The sequence below is a fragment of the Hylaeus volcanicus genome, chromosome 3 (assembly GCF_026283585.1).
Source record: "Hylaeus volcanicus isolate JK05 chromosome 3, UHH_iyHylVolc1.0_haploid, whole genome shotgun sequence".
NCBI classification, from domain to species: Eukaryota; Metazoa; Arthropoda; class Insecta; order Hymenoptera; family Colletidae; genus Hylaeus; species Hylaeus volcanicus.
The window spans coordinates 29,515,215-29,537,553 of NC_071978.1; the positions used below are offsets into that span (position 1 = coordinate 29,515,215).

The window sequence follows — 22,339 nt, forward strand, 5'->3', positions numbered from 1 at the left end:
TTACTCTCGTATTACACCTAATGCTATCGATTCGAAATAAATAAATTTTATAGCCCCTTAAGAATCCGCGATATTCAGAAACGAGGAAGGATAATGAATAAGACTGATCTCAAAAAAATTCATAGTAACTTTACTCGTATTAAAATCAGCTATCAGTTATGGAAACAGAAACTTTTTTGGGAAGGAAAGATGAGACGTAGAACAAGTATTTCAACTTTCTTTGTTTGTAAAAAAATATTTATTTTTCTAATCGTATTATAATATATTTGTAAAAACTGTTGTAGACTCGCACAGGTACTAGTAACCGACGGCTAAATATAAATTGCATCGGATAATAAAATATATCAAATTAGCATTCAGTGATATCCACAACTTTGCATTCCCTTATGAGAGGACAGTACGGTCTTCTTTGCAAATATCTCGTTACAACATTGTTTTTCCGTTGAACTAACGGCAATGGTAGTATTTCCGTGGCAGTGAAATCAACTTCGTATTTGGATCTATCAATCTCGGGTTGTTTTGCAGTTGAAAATGATTCCATCTTTCCAAAAACGTATCGAAGTCCTTTCTGCAGCAACTGATTTTTATTGGAAAGCTTCGCACGAAGGGAATTAACAAAGAGAACTTTGCTCTTAAGGTTGTTCAACTCGAGAGATACTTTCTGCAATTCGTCCTCGGTTCTGGACCTTTCCTGCACCTCTGTGTTCAGCAATGTATTATTGCTCGACAATATTTCTCTCAATTTAACGTTGGAATTAATTACGTCTAACAGCTGCAACTCCAAATCACATGGATCCTTCCTCTCAAAGTCATATTTTTTCTTAATATTCTCGATCTCCTTTGATTGACCGGGTCTCTCTTGAAACCTCAAGAATCTCTTCTGTCGACAATTTTCTAACGACCTTTTCTTGCGTCTCTTCTGAAGTCGTTTCTTCAAAGACTTAGTTTCAGTTGTTTCTCGTTTCCTCTTCAACAGCCTCAAAACAACTTGAAGAGTATCGATGTGTATACGATTCTTTGTGAGATCCATCTTCGAAAGCGTACTGTTGGATTGTAAAAGCTTGATGATGATTTCCACTCCGTGTTCAGTGATACCACATCGTTGAAGACTCAAAGATTTCAGCCAATAATCGATGGTTAACGCAGCCATCAACTGTCGAACGCCATTGTCCCCAAATTTTGGGTTTCGATTCAAGATCAAGGTATGCAGTCCCTGCAGCTGTAACAAAAAGTGAAACAGAACAATTAGACTTGCCTGTTCATCTTTTCAAATTCCAATTGGAATTTGGGTTACGCTCGATGAATGATGAGGCAAGAAGTTGCGGATAGGGAGACAGTACTTTCGCTTCACCGTTGCTATACACATCGAAATCGAAAGTCATTCTCACCTGCTTCAAGGAATACTCCTCGCGAGACTGCAAAGGCGACTCTACCCAAACGTTCTGTAACAAATCCGCCCTTCTCCTTTTCAGGAAGAGGGACAAACTCGTGGCACTTCTGTTAGTCAAACGACAAGCCGACAGGTTCAGCATTCGAAGGCTGGGATTGTTCCTCAAGCAGCTCAGCAGCAAATCGCAGCCTGAGCAATCAATTTCAAACGAAAATGCCATTAAATTCATATTAACTATGAATACTGAGAGTACTTAGACTTCTATAGGAAGGTTATACGTGCATAAATTGAATGACGAAAAAGGGTACCAACCGATGTCACCGATGTGGCATCCCGTGAGCGATAGATCTATCAGCTTCTCGTTGGTCCTCAGGCCATAACATAGGATGTCCAGATACCTCGGCATCAGCGGAATCCCATCGATAGTAATCGAGGTGAGCCTCGTGGAGTCTCTCGCACAAACGGCCACAGCATCCAGAAGGCAGCGCAACAGAAAGTTGGTGTACAGGATCGGCCATGTTGTGTCCTTCCTGCATCGCCTGGACGTTCGATAAAAAAGGCCAGTTTCCGAACCACGTCCGTCGTTTCGACTCCCTTTTCCCTTTATTCGCCTAACTCCCAATCTCTCTCATCTTTCTGTCCAGCTCGTCGATCCAAGCGATGCGACCTGCACGCTTAAACTTTGAGGAGTAGTATCCGAAAAGCGAAACGTTCAGTTTATAGAAAAATTGGAGGATAAGAAAATTCTAGATTTCATTCCAGACGTACTCTACCGAGTTGGAGAAATTTAAAGTGTTTTTAAAATCGTAGAGAAAGGTAAACAAAAATCAGGTGCCTCGTTATGGATAAGTAGAGATGCTACTAAAATTTGTATAATTTGATTTTCTTTTTTGTTTGGTTGATTCGTGTGACGGGAGTTTTATTTGTGGCGAATATCGAAAACCAACGGTGTCAGGAATAACCAGGGTAAAGAATAATTAAAAATATTTAGTGAAGTAAGTATGTAAATTTCACGCGAAGTTTAAGCTCGAGGAAGCAACTTTTCTTTCTAACATTATACCTGTCGATTCCTGTGGCATTCGGAATTCGGATACATTTTGGTATCTTCGAAATACGGTAATTACCACAATTTCTCAAGCTTCTCTTGCGTATTTATTTTTTCTCGTATCCTTCTGCGCCGACTTCGGCTGTATAGATGAATTTTCGACAAACTGCAGTTCTCCGCGATACTATTTAATATGGGTGACCAATGTTTCAGACCAACGCGGTCCACGCAGAATCGCAAACAGCTCTTTTTCAAGTACGTTTGCACGGCAGATAACGGTTTTACAGACCTTTGTTGACACAGAACCTTGTTAAAAAGTGTTGTTAATATTATACAGCAGGATCTTGATTAAATCATTAGCGTCCTTAAATATCACAGATTATTCTACCAAATACCTACTACGTAATAATTGCCATGCTATATTAGCTAGCAATTCTTTTATGCATATCATTCTTTGATACCGTAGAACATAAGTGTATTCACACTAATACTGACAGTGGTAAGTGACGGTTACAAGTGATTAGTATATACATACGTGCAAGCATTATGCATGTAACTTAAAGAAGTATAGTTAAATCATAGATTTTTGGATTAATACAATATCGAGATAAATTACATAAATAGGATTCTTTATACTTGACTATTAACAAACCTTGTATAACCAACCGAACCGTCTTTGAGCCGGTCTCTTCACCTCTTTGCTACTCTGCATAGTTTTTGCTACATTCAATATACTTTCTTCATTAATCTTTTGCTTTATCACTTACGATTTTGACGATTAATAAAATATTCGATTGCCCTTTAAATACTCCAAACGTAAAATTCGATATGTCATGTTTCATTAGAATTCACCAAAAACTGACACTTCCAAATGCCTGAACATTTGACTACTATCTCCTTGATTCGATATTTCATGCGCGTTATTGAAAGACTTTCATCGATGGCGCGCGATAATTAAAACCCCCAAAAGATACTTGTTCCTGGAACATTCCGAAATTTTCAACGGAGAGTAATGCTTAACGTTTATCTTTACAACACTGTCTCCCAGATGATAATAAGTATATTTCATACCGAGGATATTTTGTGTTTCAAATCGTTTATTCTTCAAAAATGAGTAAATGTAAACTGCTGCATCGTGCGATTACAATGTTTGCGACAAGAGAAAAAGCAACGAAAATAAGAGCTATTCGACTCCTTTAGCGAACAAAAACTTGTTTCAAGTAGCTTTCAATTTTTACGTATACTTTCAGATTGATCAAACTCTGGTAGCAACTTTAATCACGGTCTGACCTTTAAATTTTAAAATTGTTTGAAACTTAATCGTTCGTGAAATATTCTGCCATGTGAAAATTTCATTATGTACCTATAAACGTAAGTACACAAGTTACGAAAAGCTTAAATACTCTATCGATACATAAATGGAACTTACAGTCAGAAATCGTGGAGCAAACGGCAATTATTTCTAGTCATCTATACAAACATTTGTGTACACAGATGCAATTTACCTTGTCCGTCTTTTACTTATCGATTGGAGAAAAATTCATATTTCCTTCTTATTATTTCTAGTAAAAGCAAATGAGCCTACACGCTTCAAAGTAATTACTTATCGTCACCTTACGAAGCTTTTTATAAGTCTCCTCGATGACTTCAGGTTACTCCGAGAGATTATAAGTATTGGACTTATGGTTTCTTCTTAATTAAATACAGTGCGATAGTAATATTACAAACGAAGGACAACGGCTACCATTTAAGACTAAATAACTTGCAACGGGACACCATGAAAATGATAAATTTCATTTTATACTCACGGTAAGTACATGGCGATAATTACGAGTAAGATCGATACCTCGAGTCAAAGTATTGTACAGAGGTAATTGTATTATGCACGGAAAGCAACGTGCAAGAACCGTTTCGACGAATGCTTGCACTCGCATGCACATAATTGGTGGCACATAGTACAAGTGCCATATGCAAGATGCAAAGTTCCGTGTGTATCGCGTTAAGAGCGGAACGGTAACAAGCGTACGTTGAGCTCACAAGCAAAGATAATATACGTCAAGGAAACTAAAGCGCCCCTAGACATATAATCGCTTTGTACCACGGCATGGGCGGTCCGTTTCTGCGGTATGTAAACTACTGGTAGTAATAATTGCTGAATCCACTTACTATTTGTCATGCGCAAATTTCAGATACCTTCCATTCTCTTTGACTATCACCGAGCTTACTATGTCTTCTCACTTTTCTGGACCTTCTTTTCACCCGAAGAAATACGTTTCTCCGATTCGAAATTCCTCGATTTATCGGTACAGATTTTACTTCAAAATAGATGCTGAAAAGTTTCCTAAAGATGTTTGCCATTTTTCGTTTGACTTGTTTTACAAACAATTGAGTTTCTTTTAAAATTAATAATGATCGATTTATTAGGGGATATTAAATGCCTGGGAGAGGGGTCACGAAGTGTTCTTTTGTAAATAGAAACGGAAAAATCTGATGTGAATAATGCGACATTCGGGGTACGGGTTTCAAGTGAGTATTTCGTGAACAAAGGTAATTCGTTTCTTTCACAGGTGTTGAAAACGTACGCTTGGCGCTTTCGACATTGCAGCTTCTGCAAAGATAACCGGATCGTAACGTAAAACCGTTGTTGGTAATTCAAAGAGTGTACGACGTTATTAGTCTTTCGAATCGAATAACACTCTCAAGGAGATTCTCCAGAATGTTTCATAACACGCTGTTCGTGGATCGATGTGTAAACTTGTCACGCGTGGTTGCGTGTTATCGCCTCCATTATGTTCATTCATAAATAACACGATTTACAGCTTTCCACGTCTATAAATATATCAATAAACTAGCTACGGCCCGCGGTTTCACCCGCGTGGAATATTATTCCATTGCTCTGCAACTGCAACTATTTATGCCTGATTATCCTCGTGTCGATATAGTTGTTTTAAAGCTTTAACTCTGTTGGTTTCAGATGCCTCTATTAATTTCGTTGTACGGATGGTAATGCTGTTAAACGACTGTTTAACCGATCAATTGTACGGCGGGATTGCGGTCTCGATACTCGCGACTCCAGGTCTGTTCGCGTCAAGACACCTTTTGATAACAATGTCAACGTTATCGTGCTCTTAACGAACAATACGCGACGACGGCGCACTCCTAAAGCAAATAAAATATTTGGCTAGGCGTTCGAAAGAAGAGGGGCTGAAGCATTTCGATTCGTAGCCTCTTCGCCTCGCGCGTCGACCTCGGGAAATCGCAAAGTTTAGTCAGTAGTTTCGAGGCCATGATGCCATCTGCAACTGGGTCTAGCTTTATTAAAACATCGGGCACATCTCGAAGCATCGTGTCGCCTAACAATGGATCAACGGTCGCGCGGGTGTTCACAGTTCATCGGTGAAAATACGGTCTCGTCGTCTCGTCGTTGTTATCGTCGGTCGATCGCGACATCGAACTGTCTAGTCTGTCTAGTGCACTGATCTCGTAACATCGACAGACGGATAAACTCCGTCCGTAGAGTTGTAACTTTTCTCTTAATTGAAAACTTGAATTTCTGAGAATATTTACCAGCAAATACTACCAATCCCTCGCGAGTGAATTTCTTTGAGAGCGATAAACTCGATATTACTCGCAACCTGTGTATGTTTCTATTGGGAATCGTCCATTCGATGTTGAAACGCGATCTCGATCGGAATCGGTGTTCGATCGACGCGAGTCGATGATTTCTCAACTTGGTTCGACTCCAAAAGGATCTATCGTTGACTGATAGCCTCGATCACTCGGGAGTGCGATGTCGTTTCTACCTGTACGAACTGGGATCTAAGTTTCCATGATAAGCGTATGCACCGACTCGTGCTTGCGTTATCTCGGATACGTCGTTCAAGGTGAGCGGAGAAATTCCGTGCCGTAATCTCGTGAACCCGAGAGGGATCCATGAATTTCTTTGGAGAATGCTGTGCTTCGAATGCGACGTAAGACATTTTTGAATTATTCGTAGACACTCGCGGGAAAAGATAAGATAAAGCCCGCAGCGAGGAAGTGTCGCGAGCTAAAAGCGTGCCCTGCAATTGTCAAGCTCACCTTCGAGTTGGTCGGTTCATTGTCAATGTCTAACCTACATAATTGAACTTCTCGGTATTAAGAACAGAGCGTAAAGCATACCAGGCAATGACAAACGGCAAGGCACAGTATAACGAATACGTGGGAAACAATACTAATAGATTTCTAATGAAGCTGCAGTTGTCATCTTATTCATTTGAATGCAAAGCAGATTCAAAATTTCGGTTGATGGAACTCGATAAGTCACCGTGTATCGGTAATCTTATTAGTCGGCTTAAGATGTTGCGAGTGATTTCACTCGTTTCGTGTACTCAATTTTGTGAATACGATAACCAAATGTGCTAATAAATTGATGACAACTCGAAACGAATCGTGTAATGATAAAACTCGTGCCACGAGTCAATTTACATGAAATGCTTCGGTTAGGTTTAAGATATTGGGGTACCCTCCGATCGAATTGATTTTTTTTATCACAGATAGCCCTCGACCTGACGATTACAATGGTGACTCCCATCCTCCTCTCCCCAGGGGTCGAAAATTAAAATGATTCAAAAAGTGTTTTTTTTGCACCGATCTCGGTGAGTACGTCATTTCTAACTTTTTTTTTTATGTGGAAAAACATTATAGCACCAGGCCCGAAATCTACTGTCTGAATAGGTTTGGTGTACTTTTTAGCGAAGGGGCAATATCGATTACTGTTAATGTACATACTGTCTACACGGAAATAATGTCTGGGTAGGTTTGGGGTAGTTTTTGATAAGGGCGGCAATATTGAATACAAAAAAAAACAGTTGGAAACAGTTGGTAAAACAGTTTGGACCATTTCTGTTTTTGACCTATTTGGACCTGTTCTGTTCTGAGTTAAGGACCAAGATGACCACCGTTGTAATTGCCAGGTCGAGGGCTACCTATGACAAAAAAAATCAGCCCGATCGGAGGATTCCCCATTTTCTTAAACTCAACCAATGCTTCGGTGGTTGCGAATGATCAATAGGCCTACAACATGCACGAATATTTATATCGATATATTACAGTTGTCACTGATCGCATCCCTTTTCGCTCAGTGTTTTCTTTAGTATCGCCGGACACAAACTCGTTTGGCGACATTGAAGAGGGACGTTCAACTTGTTCGAGTCTCGGAAATACATGTACCGAAATCCTGTTTCAAATTAATTACGCAAGCCGTGCAGAATTTCCCGTTGGAAATTTATATTTATTTACGAGTACACGTAACAATTCCATGTGTCCAACTCCTGACGTTATCGAAACGTGTAACGCTACAATTATAACCCTGAAAATAATTAATACCATACACTGACCTTTGATAGGAGTGTAAATTTAACGATAAGACACACCAAAAACCACAAGTTTATTTCAAACTCTGAATCTGTGTTACGGTGCTTTTGGTAACAGTTAAAATTAAGAAAAATTAATTAAGAATAATGTTGTATTAGGTGAAACAAACACCTACAAACGTGATCGGATACTATTAAATATATATATATATATTTATAGATTAAATTGCTACACTATTAGACATTATTTACAAAATTACAAGAAGAATAAATAACTCTTATGTACAATAAAGATTAAATTACAATGAAATTTATTTGTTAAGAGACAAATGGAAGAAAGCCTTTCGATACATTAAAAACAATAAGCTGGCGATAAGAATTTTATCGGACTACGATGACGAAAAAATGTTGTATCCATCGATATAATTGAAAGACGATAATTCTTGTACACATTCTCGAAAACAGTACATAAAATAAACGGCATACCAGAATACACAGTAGTTGAAATAATCGATTGTGATAGAAAAAAAGCTTGGCCAAGCGTAATAATATTTGGAACGTGCAGAGAAAGAGAAAACACTAATGGAAATTATGTTTATCGTACGCAATAACGATGGAAGTAACGGAAAACAGTATAGAATAACAGTAGATAATTCAATGTAAATATAATACGTAATTCGTTGTTATTATATTCGATTAATATATTCCCAAATCTTGTCTAGATATCGTAAAAATATTAAAATATGCTGAAACGTGATGGATCGAGAAGCATCGTGACATATTCGTCTCTATCAATGTTTAGAATCGAATGAAACGGTTGTCGAGGATATGGAAGAGGATTGAAGAATTCTATGCAAAGTGAATGAACGCTTTGAGAATGGGATGCAATCCTAGCATGCCGAAGTGCTTGGAGGACAAGGGGGATGCTGAGAAAAGCAAAGCATTGGAAACGTCGGACGAAGAGCGTCGAGTCGACGAAGGTACTTTTTTGAGTCCTCCTTTGGGTACATACTGCTAAACTGCGCTCAAATTAAGAATATTTAATTATTCGCACTTTTACCGACACATTATCAACGTGTTCGGCTTTCGATCATCCCTCGGGTGTCGGATGTGTCATTGGTCTGATACAGGGTGTTTCGTTGGGATCGTTCGTTCGACGTCTTTGGATACGTAACAGGGAAAGCGGATTCTTCGACTGCCGGCGGGCATACTCGATCAATAACAATAAATTGCCCGGGGCATTGCCGCGTCACTAATGCGTACTACGTTTCGCGAAGGTATCACGAGAGTAAGTACTTCAGGGGAACAGTGATTCTCCTTGACCTAGTCTGCGCTCTGTCCACGCCGTGTCTTGACTGGAGCTGCTGGTTCGCGACGTGAATTAATCGAGTGTACGTTCTCAAAAAGCAACGCACACCTTTGCCGACTCTCGATCGCACGGTCCAAATATAATTTTACAGATCGTTCCGCATACGCAATATCGTATTGTCAAGGACCAATCGAGGATCGTTCCACGATACCTCGAGGGGATATTTCTAAACGGGAGAGAATTGGGGATCGATCAAACTTTCGGTTGGTACCCTGATCGTTTCTTCTTATTGCGTGTTTGTTTATATTAGTTGAACTAATTTTAATTCAATCACAGCGCGAACGGCATTAAATATCTTCTTTACTATTCGTCGTAAAGCAATGTAATGGTACAGGTTCGCGCAACGATGCACAAATACAGACACACGGTATTGATACTCCGATAAGAGTGCGTATATTTGGGCCGATGGTTACGAATGCAAATCAGAGACATATAACGTGGGATAGCAATTCCATTCGGATCTTCGCGGATGCGTAAGAGAATTAATTACACCATTCGTTATTCGATAGAAAAAGGGATTTCAAGGTACTGGGACATAACGACTCCCGAGAGGATCTAAAATCTACGACGTGCATACAATTATTTTAGCATGTTTATGGATGTTCGTGTTTAACGAGCATGTAGGTATTGTACCGGGAGTTTCTCCGACGACCCTATATCGTTTCTGAGCCCACTCACTCGCGAGCAGAATTTTAACCCGCAGAATTTGGTTCTCCCTGGCAGTCGTTGTCTTCGAGCCGCTTACAACGCAACGTTCGACGTACGCACACTGGGCGGGCCGATCTTTTTCATCACTTTCGAACTCGTGATTTTAATATTCATCGTGTACCACTTGCTTGCAACCATCACGTGTTATTTCCTTAAGACAGCCCGTCTAACGTGAAACAAATACGACGCGAACAGTGTAATTGGCGGTAGTATTTAACAGTGAAGTATTTAAATACACTTCTTTGTATGGATTCTTTTGATTTCCTGTGATTTAGTGTCGCAAGACACTATATTTATACTAGGCGATCGAATACTAGAAACCGTCGTTAACATGAGGACAAAGCCAACACAATACCGATGCGTACGTGTATTAGTGTGAAGTTGACAATTTAAATATTCATATGGCATCCCCTCCGAACGAGTATTTCTTTCCAAACCAAGATGAACAAACTTCGGAGGATATGTTACTTGGCGATGGTAGGTAATCGAGAATTCTTCTGAAAAGAAATGGATTTGAAATTATTTCGCTTCTTTGTTTGTCAATTTGTATTATCTTTCGAAGAGGAGATTTATTTTATCGAATCTTTACGTAATGATAATTCATCGATTAAAAAGGTGTTGAATGTAATTGAATGTTTGCGCGATAAGAGGAATAAAGATCTACAAATCGATTTGAGCGGTCATCGTAAATATCAAGTGCCACTCGAAAAAGTATACATCTCTTAAATCATATTCTGCATTTCGGTTAAAAACAACCGATCGTTATCCCTACGGTGTGCTCGATATATCCAATTAAGGTGCCCTACTTTCGATCAATTATCTTTAAATTCTGATCCATTCGAATCACTGAATGATCTTGCCGTAAAAGGTGAAGATAAGTTTTCAATTCTTGACCTCGTTACGCACCTTCCTAAGGTACAATAATGTTTCTAAAATCGTTTCGTCCACTTCGTTGCGAACAAACCCTTGTTAACAGTATCGAGACCATTGCATTGTTTTCTCTGCAGAAATAGAAATTGAAAAGAACGATCGATCAATTTCGCAAACTAGTCTTAATTGTTGACACACTGACCCAGAAGTACCTCGTGATATTCTATAAGTAATCCGGTTCTTAATCAACCTCGTTATTACTATCAGATTGTATCGATTAATTGTTCCGTTAATGAATCAATTCGTAAAGCCTTTGTATCAAACCCTGACAGGAAAAACTGATTGTATTAATTAGATACTATCGAACTTCGACATTTTTATTTCAAAAAGATTAAAGGATTGTTTCTCTTTCAAGGGAAAACGGAGTATGATATTTTGGGAGAGAAATCGTTGTTCGAAGATATCTCGGCTGCAGAGGAGGATGTGGATTATTCAGCGGTAAGTAAATATATAGCGTTACTTTGGTTTCCTTTTTCTAACGTTGCACGCTACGGACTACGCAAAGTTTTAATGATAAATGTCGCGAAGGCGTTATAGACGTAGTATCGGTGTCTCGTTTTTTGTTGCTGCAATCAAAGATAACGAGGAAGAAGTTATATCCAATTTCGCTTTCGAAGGCAAACAACAGAGAATCTAATCTACACGTTTATTGATACTACTGCCTCAACAATATCATAGCGTACTAACAACAATTAATGCAATTAAATACAATTTACAAACCCTCTCAATTAGCGTTATTTCTAGAACGCACACCAAACCTTTGCACGGTGACTGTAACATAGCTATATAAATAATACTATATTATTAAAATTCACGTAAATATTGCAATTTGTTAATTCAATTATATTCATCGAATTTCATATAACTCGGGGCACGTAAAGAATATTCGGAGAAATTCAGGTCAGAGGAAGTTAAAGTATTTCTTCGGAAGGAAAAAAGTTCGAAGGGAGGAAATTGGGTTATCGATTACCGAACAGAAGAAGAAAGAATTCGAACGAAAACTAATATAGGGAAGGGGAGAAAGAGCAATGTAATCGCCTGAAAGGAAAACAAACCGTCAGGCTTCCTTTTTCCCACGCGGTTTAATCTTTCAACCGAGAATTTTACCCCTTTCGGTAATAACGCAAACTGTTTAGTTCCGAGCAGGTGCGTCGTTCCCAATGTGTCGCTCAGCCTCCTGAGAATTATATCGTACGTTTTCATCCAAGTTTTCAGCGACGATACTAACTATGCCTACTGATCAAACACTAAACAAGTCTGTCGTGCTTTCATTGTCTGTCTACGCAATTATTAATGGTTTGGTTGCTTCTTTTCGATTCCTTAGTTTCCTAGTAATCTACCTGTCCGTGCTTTTCGTGTCGCTGTGTGAGTAGAGCCGTCCATAGACAGGGTATAAACTACTGGTTATAGGCAGTCTATAGACACAGCTGGTGCGCAGCCAGAAGAGCCGGATGAGCAGCAGTTAGAACCGGTGTCTTGCATAATTGGATAATTCGTCGACGAAAAGAAGTTTTCGGAAGTTGTCGTTCTTGTTTCGAAACGAAACAATTGTAAAGAATGCCCGCGTCAAGGAAAGTCGGTTTTTTGCTCGCAACATGGTCCGTATTGGTTATCGGTATATGTTGTGCGATACGTTATCCCAAACAATGAAAGAAATTTTCTAAAATTCTGGCCACTACACCCGAATTCTATCCAGGATCATTCCGTCTAGTATACTTGCTGTTCGACCTTGTTGACTTACACAATCGAGAGGATTTAGAAGTCGGTTTAACTTTCTTTCCAAGCGTAGCATGAAGAAACGTGATGCAATGCGTTGACTGAAAGATATTTTTAACATAGTAAACGGTTAATTTTTATCTATTTAAAGATTCGGGTTTAAAGTAAAAATAGACTGAATAAACTTGATCGTGCAATGCATGTAAAGAACTTTGTTGATCAATTGTTCCGTCTGGAAACTTCGTCGGATATAATAGCTAGTTTCGCGAGACCGTCGACGAATGGCAGACGACTTTTTTGTGGAGCATTTAGTATGCATTGGAAGCACCCCATTTTCGATAGAGTTTTTTAATTGCGATCGACTAATTTCTCCTTCGACATTCTGTACTTCTTTCTATCGTGAAATCGTGTTCATTCTGCTAAAATATTGTTATCTTGCCGATAGAAAAATTCGATGTATCGCCAATCAAAAAATCTAGGTATTTTGTATATTTACCGGTGCTAGCTAATGAATCAACAAGAGTAAATCGATATTTCGACTTACTCGCGCATCTTTTATCGATTGTTTATGCGATACGCTATCAGTAATTGTGCGAAAATATACTAGTTCCGTACAGAATATTCGTTATCGTAGATAGAAGAGGGCTTGTACTCCTGATATAGCGAAAGGATAATCTGAACATGTGACGATTGCTCTATCAGTGTCTCGATGGACGTCCGTGAACGTATTTCCGATGGGTATATAACTCAACCGTGGACGTTTGGTGGTGTCGATATCTTAATCGAAACTAATATACTTCTTCTAACGAGATCAACGAATTCGAGCTTCGCCTAACGATGCAAACGAACGGTATTCGCTGTAGGAGCATAGGCCAACCGTGGAATTAATTTGGAAATAACAATCGGATAGATCGACCTCGTGCTACGGCCACGTTGTGATAAATTATGCGCGTTCGCCTCTATCGAGTGCCTGTTCATTTGCGATCGCTCGGGCCAATTAACGACTTTCAACGTGCCAATTAGCGAGCGATTAAGAATGAACGAGAACAGACGATCGACGCAAACAATGATCTACGTTTGTCACGCTACAGACTGCACGGATGATACTCGCGAAAAACTATCGGTGACTTGGTACAGCTGGATTTTCAATCTAGTGTGCGGCAGAGTTCGAAAAAAATGGCATGCGAGTCAACGTAGAATTAGCCAAGTACCTCCGACGACGCATATGTTGTCGTTAAAGGTATGTACGTGCTGAATGAAAATTTTGTTTCATACAGACGTATCCAACCCAATAAATGAGCTGTTATATTTGAAAATGGAGTAAGTCCACTTTAAAAAAAAAAAAAGAGTTAACGGTAATTTTTGTAAGATATAGATACCTTCTCTGTATATTTTTAATCATATGTTCAATGGAGTACGATTTCTTCATAAAGTAAACAAGAGAATTTTGGCTATGAAATGTCATCGCAAAAATATTTTCTTTTTTTAAGTGACAATTTCGTGATTCGTAACAACACTTACTCGATCGTTGATCCTCAGAGATCGCTGCTCGTCTTCTGGTCTTCTTAAAGAAACATTTTCCTCCTTCCTTATACGTCTCGATAGAAATAAACGATGCATAAATAAATACATAACTTTTATTGCGGTCACGTGAATACACGATATATACAACTTCGATATTTATAGTCAACTTCTTGTACTAACAATATTTCAAAAAAATTATTTAATTTTTCATCATTGCGCATGCGTATTTCATGTTCGAGGTACGTTAGCAAACAATGTACACTCGCACTTGAAACGTTTCATTGCGCTCAGAATAAAGATTCAGCATCGAGGGATACTTGGTCCCTTTTGCACCATTTGAGAAACAAAACAAAACAAAACAAAACAATGGAAAGTACTCGCGAATGTCTCTCCCGAATCGATTCACCGTAAAATTGTCGATCCATCGAAATTATCAACGCGAGGTTGAGATCGTTCGCGGGCGAGCAACTTCATCGTCTCGCGAACAATTCGTCTTTCGTTTCGTTTGTCTCTGTGTCGGTAGAATTACCATGTACAGGTTATACTACGAGCATAGACCTTTCAAACTCGAGCACTGTAGTCAATACGAATGAAAAACTCGGGATCGCAATATGGGAGGATTAAAAACGTGAAGGAATCTCCGCGTGCACGGCGCCGAGCGAAAGTTTATAGTGGACTCGCATCGGAATCCATCGATAGCGAAATTTCAGTAGCAGTAGTACATTTTCTGTTAACTGTTTCAAATCTCGTCGAAATCGAAATCTTACAAAAAAAAGATTTACTACTTCTTCGTGTGTTACAGAAAGGGCCACAAAATATCGACGATCATCCGTTAACGAACAGTGTGCCCAGTCTCGTAAAAGTACGTAGCCTTTTAAATTTCTATTCCGACGACGTCTCTAGATTTATCAAACGATTTATTGTTTATTTCGAATCGAACTCCTCGAACGTCAGATATTGTTGGTCTTCTCCAAAGATGATCAGCAAATGGACATTCTCGCTACCACTTCGAGGAGATTGGGATGGAGCGTGTCGGTAGCGAAAGACGCGGAGAAAGCTGTCGAATTTTTCCAAAATCGGAGCCACGAGCTGATAATCATCGATCATCGAGGGCAGCGTGCCGCGGAAGCTGGCGTAATTTGTAGGTACGGTAAAATATCGACGAAATGGAGCATACACGCTACGAACGATTAAGAAATTTGTTAATAGGTCCGACTGGTTTGTGTTTCAGGGCGATCAGGGCTAGCCCCGTTTACCACAATTCTGTTATCATAGCTCTTGTAAAGAAATCGTAAGTTAATTTAATCGTTGAACGTTCCATAGCTTACGCGATATATCTCGCCATTATCGTTTGCAATTTTTTTCTTGGGGGATTTCCACAGATACTTCATGTATACCGACAAAGATAAAATCGTAGCGTTGGACTTACTGGAAACAGGATTTAGCAGAGTAAGTTGCTGGCACTGTACATATCGCTATGGAATACGGAACGGATTAGAAATAGATTTTACTTCTTTTTTTTTTCTTAGAAAAGTCGTTAATTCATTCTTGTTTTTCTCAGGCATTGATGGAGTGCTCTCACGAGGGTATACTAATAAATGAATTGGTAGGAATTTATACTAGCGCATTATTGCCAAGAACGCAACTCGCGGCAGCCAGTGCGCTTTACGTCGCCCTCGACAGATGTCGCGACATGGTACACGTGACGAACGATAAACACATTGTACAGGTAACGTGAGTAATAAAGAAGTTGTCGATTCTATTACTTAAACTTACTTCGTCTGTGTCACTATTCTGTCGCTATCTCTTTGCAAGTATTAAGTTGGTTTATTATTAAATAAACTCGGTTCGAACAACTTCGATCGAATAAAGTCAATTATTATTTATTTGATTCGCAGCATGTCAATGTATCTCTGTGTTATTTTCTTAGAAGTGACTTTTTTCTGTTACAGTATGTTAATAGAATCAGCGAAAAGTTACTAGGTTATAAGACGAGCGAGATGTTAGGGAAGAACATCGGGGAGATAGTGTATTACGAGAACTTCGTCCTTATGGAGCAACAGATAAGCAAGGGACGAGAATTCGAGGGAAACATGAACTGCAGACGAGAGAACAACCGAATGATAACCATCAACTGCAGAGTAATACCTTTCAGTACCACGTTAAAGTATGTTATCTTGATTTTCGTTTTGCTCCGATCGGAAATCCATAAACGATGCTTGTTTCGCTCGTTTTCTTTATTCATTTTTTTCTTTTTTTTTAGAAAACCGACTCACTACATATACATATACGACACGACGTATTTGACGGAAAACGTCGGCCCGCTTAGCCCGGTTACTACCCCGTCGCAACCGCTTTTTCCAAAACCGGGTGTGCCAACATCGCCGAGGAGAACATCCGACGTCCGATCTACTACCACCGAGGGTAAACGTCTCGTCTCCAATTTTCATTTTTCTTTCAAAATTCATCGAAGACTAGTCATATTGTACGCACCTCGGCTCTCTTAAATTTCGATATGCTTGGGTATTAAACATCAGGCTATCAGAGAACTGTCAACACGACGAGCGGGATTTTTAAAATGTAAGGATAATCGTGCGCTCGATATCTGTAATCGTTTATCACGGTCATAAATACGTCCGAAGTGTCAATACAGCGGGAAAACCAGAACATCTGTCGTGTCCAAGGAAATTGTTCAAACTCCTGAAACATTGCTCGATCAGAAAACTGTAAGCTCTCGTTTGTAGGTCGTAGACGGTCCAGTTTGCAAAAGTTGCACTCTTTGCAATTGGAAGCACCCATCACGAAAGTAATCACTCTCCTATCGAACGCGATCACGGACTCTACGAGTCCCGAAACAACAGCGCAAATCGACAAGGTATTCAAAATTGATATGGTTTGTTAACTTTTTACAAAGATGTTGATCGATTTCGTTTCAATGATTTTTCAGGCAATAGAAATGCTCAAAACTACCGAATTGTACGCACCGTACCTCAAAGAAGATAAAAACTACACCGATCCAGTGGCGACGGATCTCGTCGGAGCCCTGCTCGCTGTAAGCATTTATCGATATCGTTAACCCTTTCGTTCCTCGAATTATTACGAAATTATAGAGAAAGAACTATACGCTTGTATTTTCGTACGCATTTTAAAACGATAAACGAAACGATTCGAACTCTAAATATGTAGACATATGGCTGTAAAGAGGACGAAAGGGTTAAAAGTGCCTCGCAAATAATTTTAACATTCGAATTATCGCTAATGGATGCAGTCACCTCGAAGAGCATGGGAATCGAGGAGGTCTTCGGCAGAATCCACGCGGCTGTCCACGCTCAAAGCTATATCGAATGTGTCGAGTACTTCCCGTATACAGATCAAGGGTTTCAGAGGGCCTCAGGAAATCTCGGAATTACTGGACAAATGTTTCGAGTGGAATTTCGATATATTTAAGCTCGAAGTTCTGACAGAGAAAAGGTGCGAGTCTCGCAAACTTAAATATTGCGATAAATATTTTCAAATACTTTACAACTCCGTTAAGTATTGCTTGTATCCAGGTTTTGATCCGTTACATTTGTTACAGGCCTCTACTCTTCCTAGGAACGGCCATCATGAATTTATTCCGCGTCCCAGACAGATTAGACTGCGACGAAAAGACCGTACAGAACTGGTTGACTATGATCGAAGTGAATTATCGATCTGAAAACACATATCACAACTCGACGCATGCTGCGGACGTTTTGCAAGCTACCGCCAGATTTATGCAGTCCGAGAGACTCAAACAGATTCTCGAACCGTTGGACGAAGTCGCGGCTCTGATCGCGGCTGCTGCTCACGACGTGGATCATCCAGGTAGATCGAGGTAAATGCTAATTCCTTCGAAACGAACAAATATTCGGATAATTGTACAAAAAAATTTGTTACTTATTCTACTTCTGGACCACGAACCTGATCACTAGGAATGGTTTCATTTAGTTTGAACTTGTTTCAGCCAGTTTCTCTGCAACGCCAACAACAAGTTGGCAATCCTTTACAACGATATATCCGTGCTTGAATCGCACCACGCGGCCCTGACGTTCAAGTTAACGTTATCCGAGAACAGCGTTAATATCTTCAAAGTGAGTCTCGCTAAAAATCGGTTGTTTTCGCGAGTTGCTGGTTGCTTTATCCAGATGCAAGTAGATCGTGTTTTTGGTCTTGTAGAATTTGACGCGAGAAACGTACAAACTGGTTCGTCAGAACGTGATAGACATGATTCTGGCTACCGAGATGACAAAACATTTCGAGCATCTGGCGAAATTCATGAACGTCTGCAGCGTAAGGATGGGAGACCAAACTATGGACGTACGAATCTTTTACTTTAGCGATCATACATTGAATGCAATACACGTTAAAAAATATTACGATCTATTACCACGCGTGTTTTTTTCTTTTTTTTTTTTTTTTGTCATATTATTGTTAATGTTGCTTCGATTTTAATGCAGAACTACTCGGATTCCGTGGACATGTCGGTCGTGTTGCAGCCAGAAAACGTAGTGTTGGTTAAAAGAATGATGATCAAATGCGCGGACGTGTCGAATCCGACGCGTCCAATGAAGTGGTGCATCGAATGGACCAGACGAATTGCGGAGGAGTACTTCAATCAGGTAAAATTTACTCAAAAATACTTTAGGAACAATTTTCTGAAATTACATTTAACTCTTTCGCAGACTGACGAAGAGAAAACCCTGAGGTTACCTGTCCTAATGCCAATGTTCGACAGACCTACGTGCTCGATACCAAAATCGCAAATTGGTTTCGTCGATTTCATCATAAATGACATGATCGAAGCATGGGATGGTCGGTAACGATATTCGAATATTCGAACTCTTTCCTATATAACCTTTTCTTTTTTTTTTCTTTTTTTTTTGCAGCGTTCATCGACATGCCAGAGATCGTGGGACACATGAGACAAAATTACGAGAAGTGGAAAGAATATAGCGTAAAAATTTCTACTTCTTGCATTTCAATTTAGAATATATTCTAAATAATTACTCATTAATTACTGTATTTTACAGGAAAAAGGTATATCAACCTTACAGGATATTGAAAAACTGCAACTGCTTCCCGAGATGCACATACATCGATTGACGTGACACATAAAGTTGTCCCTCCGCCAGTTTTTCGTTCACCCCTACTGGTTTCCGCTGCGAGTTGTGCAACAATTTGTAAAATATTTGTAATATTTAAGAATAGATTAATATGATCCGTTGAACGCTTGTAAATTCTTTTTTTAGAAAATACATGTTCATGTAATTTTCATTTACGTTCATAGATCTCGTTCCATTCGCTAGTCCACCTATTCGCTAGGTTTAATTTTAAACTCGTGACGCCGCGGGATGCAATGGCCAGTCATATAAATGTATTGTTCGCTCAGTTCTTTCCTTGAATGTCAACATAGAGAATTATTAGATACTTCGTCCATACATGCCACCTTCAGCATTTTAAAAACCTTTTGCTTGGCTCATCGAGTTAAATGATTCATCTGTTATGCTACCAAGCTGAATTTTAATTCAGGTTTTTCCATTTAAAATTTGTTTAATACTTAACATTAATACCATCTGTTCTCTCCAAGGAAGGGCTGGTTTTACTTTCGAATTGAAAAGAACTCTTTATATCGGATATTCACTTTATTGTTTCTCAGCCAATAAAAGATTCGAATACTAATCGCTAGGTGTTGCAAAATGTTACAGTATAAAATAAGATGTAATACGTATTTCCGGATCGGCAAACATTTTCCATATATAATTTTTATAAATGTTTCAGTGAACGACGCACACTTATACAGTTACATAGTCTGCTTTTATATATGTGTATATATATGATGCCTACACGAGGAAAACATAATTCGTTTTAGTACTGCCTTAGTTTAAGCGTCAAATATGCTTACGCATTATGGTTCTTTAAGATCTAGCAATAGTTTTCGTTATTGTAACGTAAAGAACGTAGCAAAACGTAGCGCAATCGGTGAAAGCCACTTGTAAATGTTACAAGAATCAATATAAACTTGTTACTAAGTCACAAAGTACAAGGAATTATACAAACACTATTTCACAATATATACGCTTGTATATATATGTACATGTAAAGCACACGCAGAGATTAGATCTTAAAAAGTATTTCCTTTCTCCATTCCGGTATACGAATAATTGAAGTTGTTTTATCCAGTATCAAAGAGACACGTAGTTTCCAATCTAATAGGCAATAGAGACACAGCTTTTTTGCATATTTCCGTGACAACAGATAAATAAATATTAGGATTTATCGATTAATGTGCGTTTGGTCGATTGCGCCATAACGTTACCTAATCGTTATTAATCATATTAATCCTATTATTATCACTATATAATGCCGCACAATGTAACTTATCTCGAGATGCTGAATCAACTTAAAAAGTAAATTATATACATACACCTTACCCGCTACAAGCGCTCACGTATGTAAGTATCGATCTTTTAATCATTTTTATTCTTCGTTCCGGTAGAAGAGACTTTGTTGCTTTCGATTATAGTTGGGGTACCGATATTTGCTTTTCTTTTGTGTTACAATGCGTAGGTATTAGTAATAACGTCATATATTATAAAGGAATTTTTAAATGCACAATTTTCATATTAATCTTGTTATGTATTACTCGCACTTGTCGCTAAGTATTCGCCAAATAACACGTATCCTAGTGAGTAACATGCAACGATATGGTATAATAAAGTATCGTAAATAATCAATAATCGATTAAAACATAAATTCTAATTGAAGTTGTTATTTTTTTTTTTATTTTTTTTTTTTTGGCGATGAGAATTGACTAGCTCAAAACTCATCATTTTTTTTCTTTTCATTTTTTCTTACGTAATTTTCCTTACGAAAACAAACGTTTGTTATTATCCTCGCTTTATGTATATTTCATATCGTAATGTAACGCGCATATATATGTATATATACGTTCAAATATTAGACACTCTTCGTTAAAAGTAGACACATTTCAACTGTAAAATCGAATAAAGTTACGGTTGCAAGATTACGCATATCACGTGTATTACGGAAAGATAATAAAAATCGCGTGGTCAAAGGTTACGATGGAAGAAAGGTCGACGAGCTTTTTATACTGGGTGGTTAACGTGCATAATGCGAGCAGACATCGAGAACTTTTATAATAGCTTAAAGCTAGGCACAAAGTGCTGCTAACAGCTCGATTTTAGTTCGATAAAAAATAAGTAGGCAAAGTGATCCGTTCGGTATTTAATTATCGCGTGTTTAGTATTTCAATCAACACGTACACCCGCCACGTTAGTCAAAGACAAGCTACTCGTAGCAGATAGATCCGAAACTCCTCCTACGATAGCGGAGGACGTGCAAATTGATTGTAGCAGCAATCGCGTGGTGCACGTAAGGTTGACATTGCGAAACGATCGATCAGTATGCGTTAGAATCACCCTTTTCGTCTATTACTCTTTGCTCTTTGCTCTTGCCTCGATGGAAGCGGGAAAAGATCCGAACGGAAAATATTTCGAAAAACTGCACGGTATTTCCTGGATTTAGCAATGCTACGACGCCTCCACGAATTCGTAACACTAACAGAAGTGTCTCAGAGTGCCAAAATTACCGAAGACTGAATCACGTTTGGTACTCACGAGAACCCCTGCCCTCCCGGTGCCTTTAACATCCATAGGGTGTATTTTAAGATGAAAACTCAGTGTGTACGTCACGTAAAGACCGTGGGAGTATCGGAATCGGGACGCCTATTTAAGACTCCCTCGACTCCGCGACCGAAGCAGATAGTTGAATTCCTCGTTGTACCGGTTCTACCCGTTTCAACGGACAGAAAATCGGAGTGTCGTCTCTCGAGTTACCAACCGAATCAACGTTCCCAAAAACAATCACGGTAGTACTCTGTTGGTGATGTGTAGTCGCGATCGGGGGGGGTGTTCTTGCTTTCGTCTGACTAAAGAAACGTATAAACAACGCTTTCAGCGAAGTAGTAACCTAAATATAGTGAGAATCCTAAACGATACTTAAAGACTAGTATACATCTACCACGATTTACATGTAATCCAAGTGTCCGTGCGTCCGTTACTAAACTCCAAAGGAGGTCGAATCCTTATTAACCCTAAAAGACGGTATGTCGTGTCCTAAACGTATCTTTTTCTCATCACCTCTCCAAAATCGATCATCCCTGTGCGAAGAGATGGTTTTCAACGCAGAGTGCAATCTCCAAAATGACTGATTTCATAACCATCACCTATCACACCTATACGATATGTTTCCCCTCGCTAAGC

The 22,339-nt window shown here is 39.0% G+C and overlaps 2 protein-coding genes across 2 annotated transcripts; one reads left to right on the forward strand and one right to left on the reverse strand.

The window, feature by feature from the left end:
* Positions 1 to 215: 215 nt before the first annotated feature.
* On the reverse strand, positions 216 to 4,325 carry LOC128873821 (centrosomal protein of 78 kDa-like). Its single transcript, XM_054117704.1, has 3 exons — positions 1,703 to 4,325; positions 1,389 to 1,579; positions 216 to 1,219 (listed from the first exon to the last, which is right to left on the reverse strand). The coding sequence occupies exons 1-3, from the start codon at positions 1,794 to 1,796 to the stop codon at positions 350 to 352; spliced, it is 1,155 nt and encodes a 384-aa protein (XP_053973679.1). The 5' UTR covers positions 1,797 to 4,325; the 3' UTR covers positions 216 to 349.
* Positions 4,326 to 4,523: 198 nt separating this feature from the next.
* LOC128873823 (high affinity cAMP-specific and IBMX-insensitive 3',5'-cyclic phosphodiesterase 8-like) lies at positions 4,524 to 22,003 on the forward strand. Its single transcript, XM_054117709.1, is given in 20 exon segments — positions 4,524 to 8,769; positions 11,152 to 11,234; positions 12,224 to 12,226; positions 14,839 to 14,898; positions 14,991 to 15,224; positions 15,227 to 15,327; positions 15,419 to 15,485; positions 15,598 to 15,765; positions 15,989 to 16,203; positions 16,300 to 16,460; positions 16,781 to 16,911; positions 16,984 to 17,088; positions 17,305 to 17,507; positions 17,614 to 17,892; positions 18,022 to 18,148; positions 18,234 to 18,374; positions 18,515 to 18,676; positions 18,740 to 18,869; positions 18,944 to 19,011; positions 19,088 to 22,003. Coding segments are annotated over 20 exon segments (2,634 nt in total). The 5' UTR covers positions 4,524 to 8,651; the 3' UTR covers positions 19,166 to 22,003.
* Positions 22,004 to 22,339: the final 336 nt, after the last annotated feature.

Coding starts and splice junctions, on each gene's coding strand:
- LOC128873821 (XM_054117704.1), bottom strand. CDS start 1,796: ATGCCGAGGTATCTGGACATCCTATGTTATGGCCTGAGGACCAACGAG. Junction 1,580..1,702: donor ATGCCACATCGGTGACATCG/GTTGGTACCCTT, acceptor TTGATTGCTCAG/GCTGCGATTTGCTGCTGAGC. Junction 1,220..1,388: donor AGGAGTATTCCTTGAAGCAG/GTGAGAATGACT, acceptor TTTTTGTTACAG/CTGCAGGGACTGCATACCTT.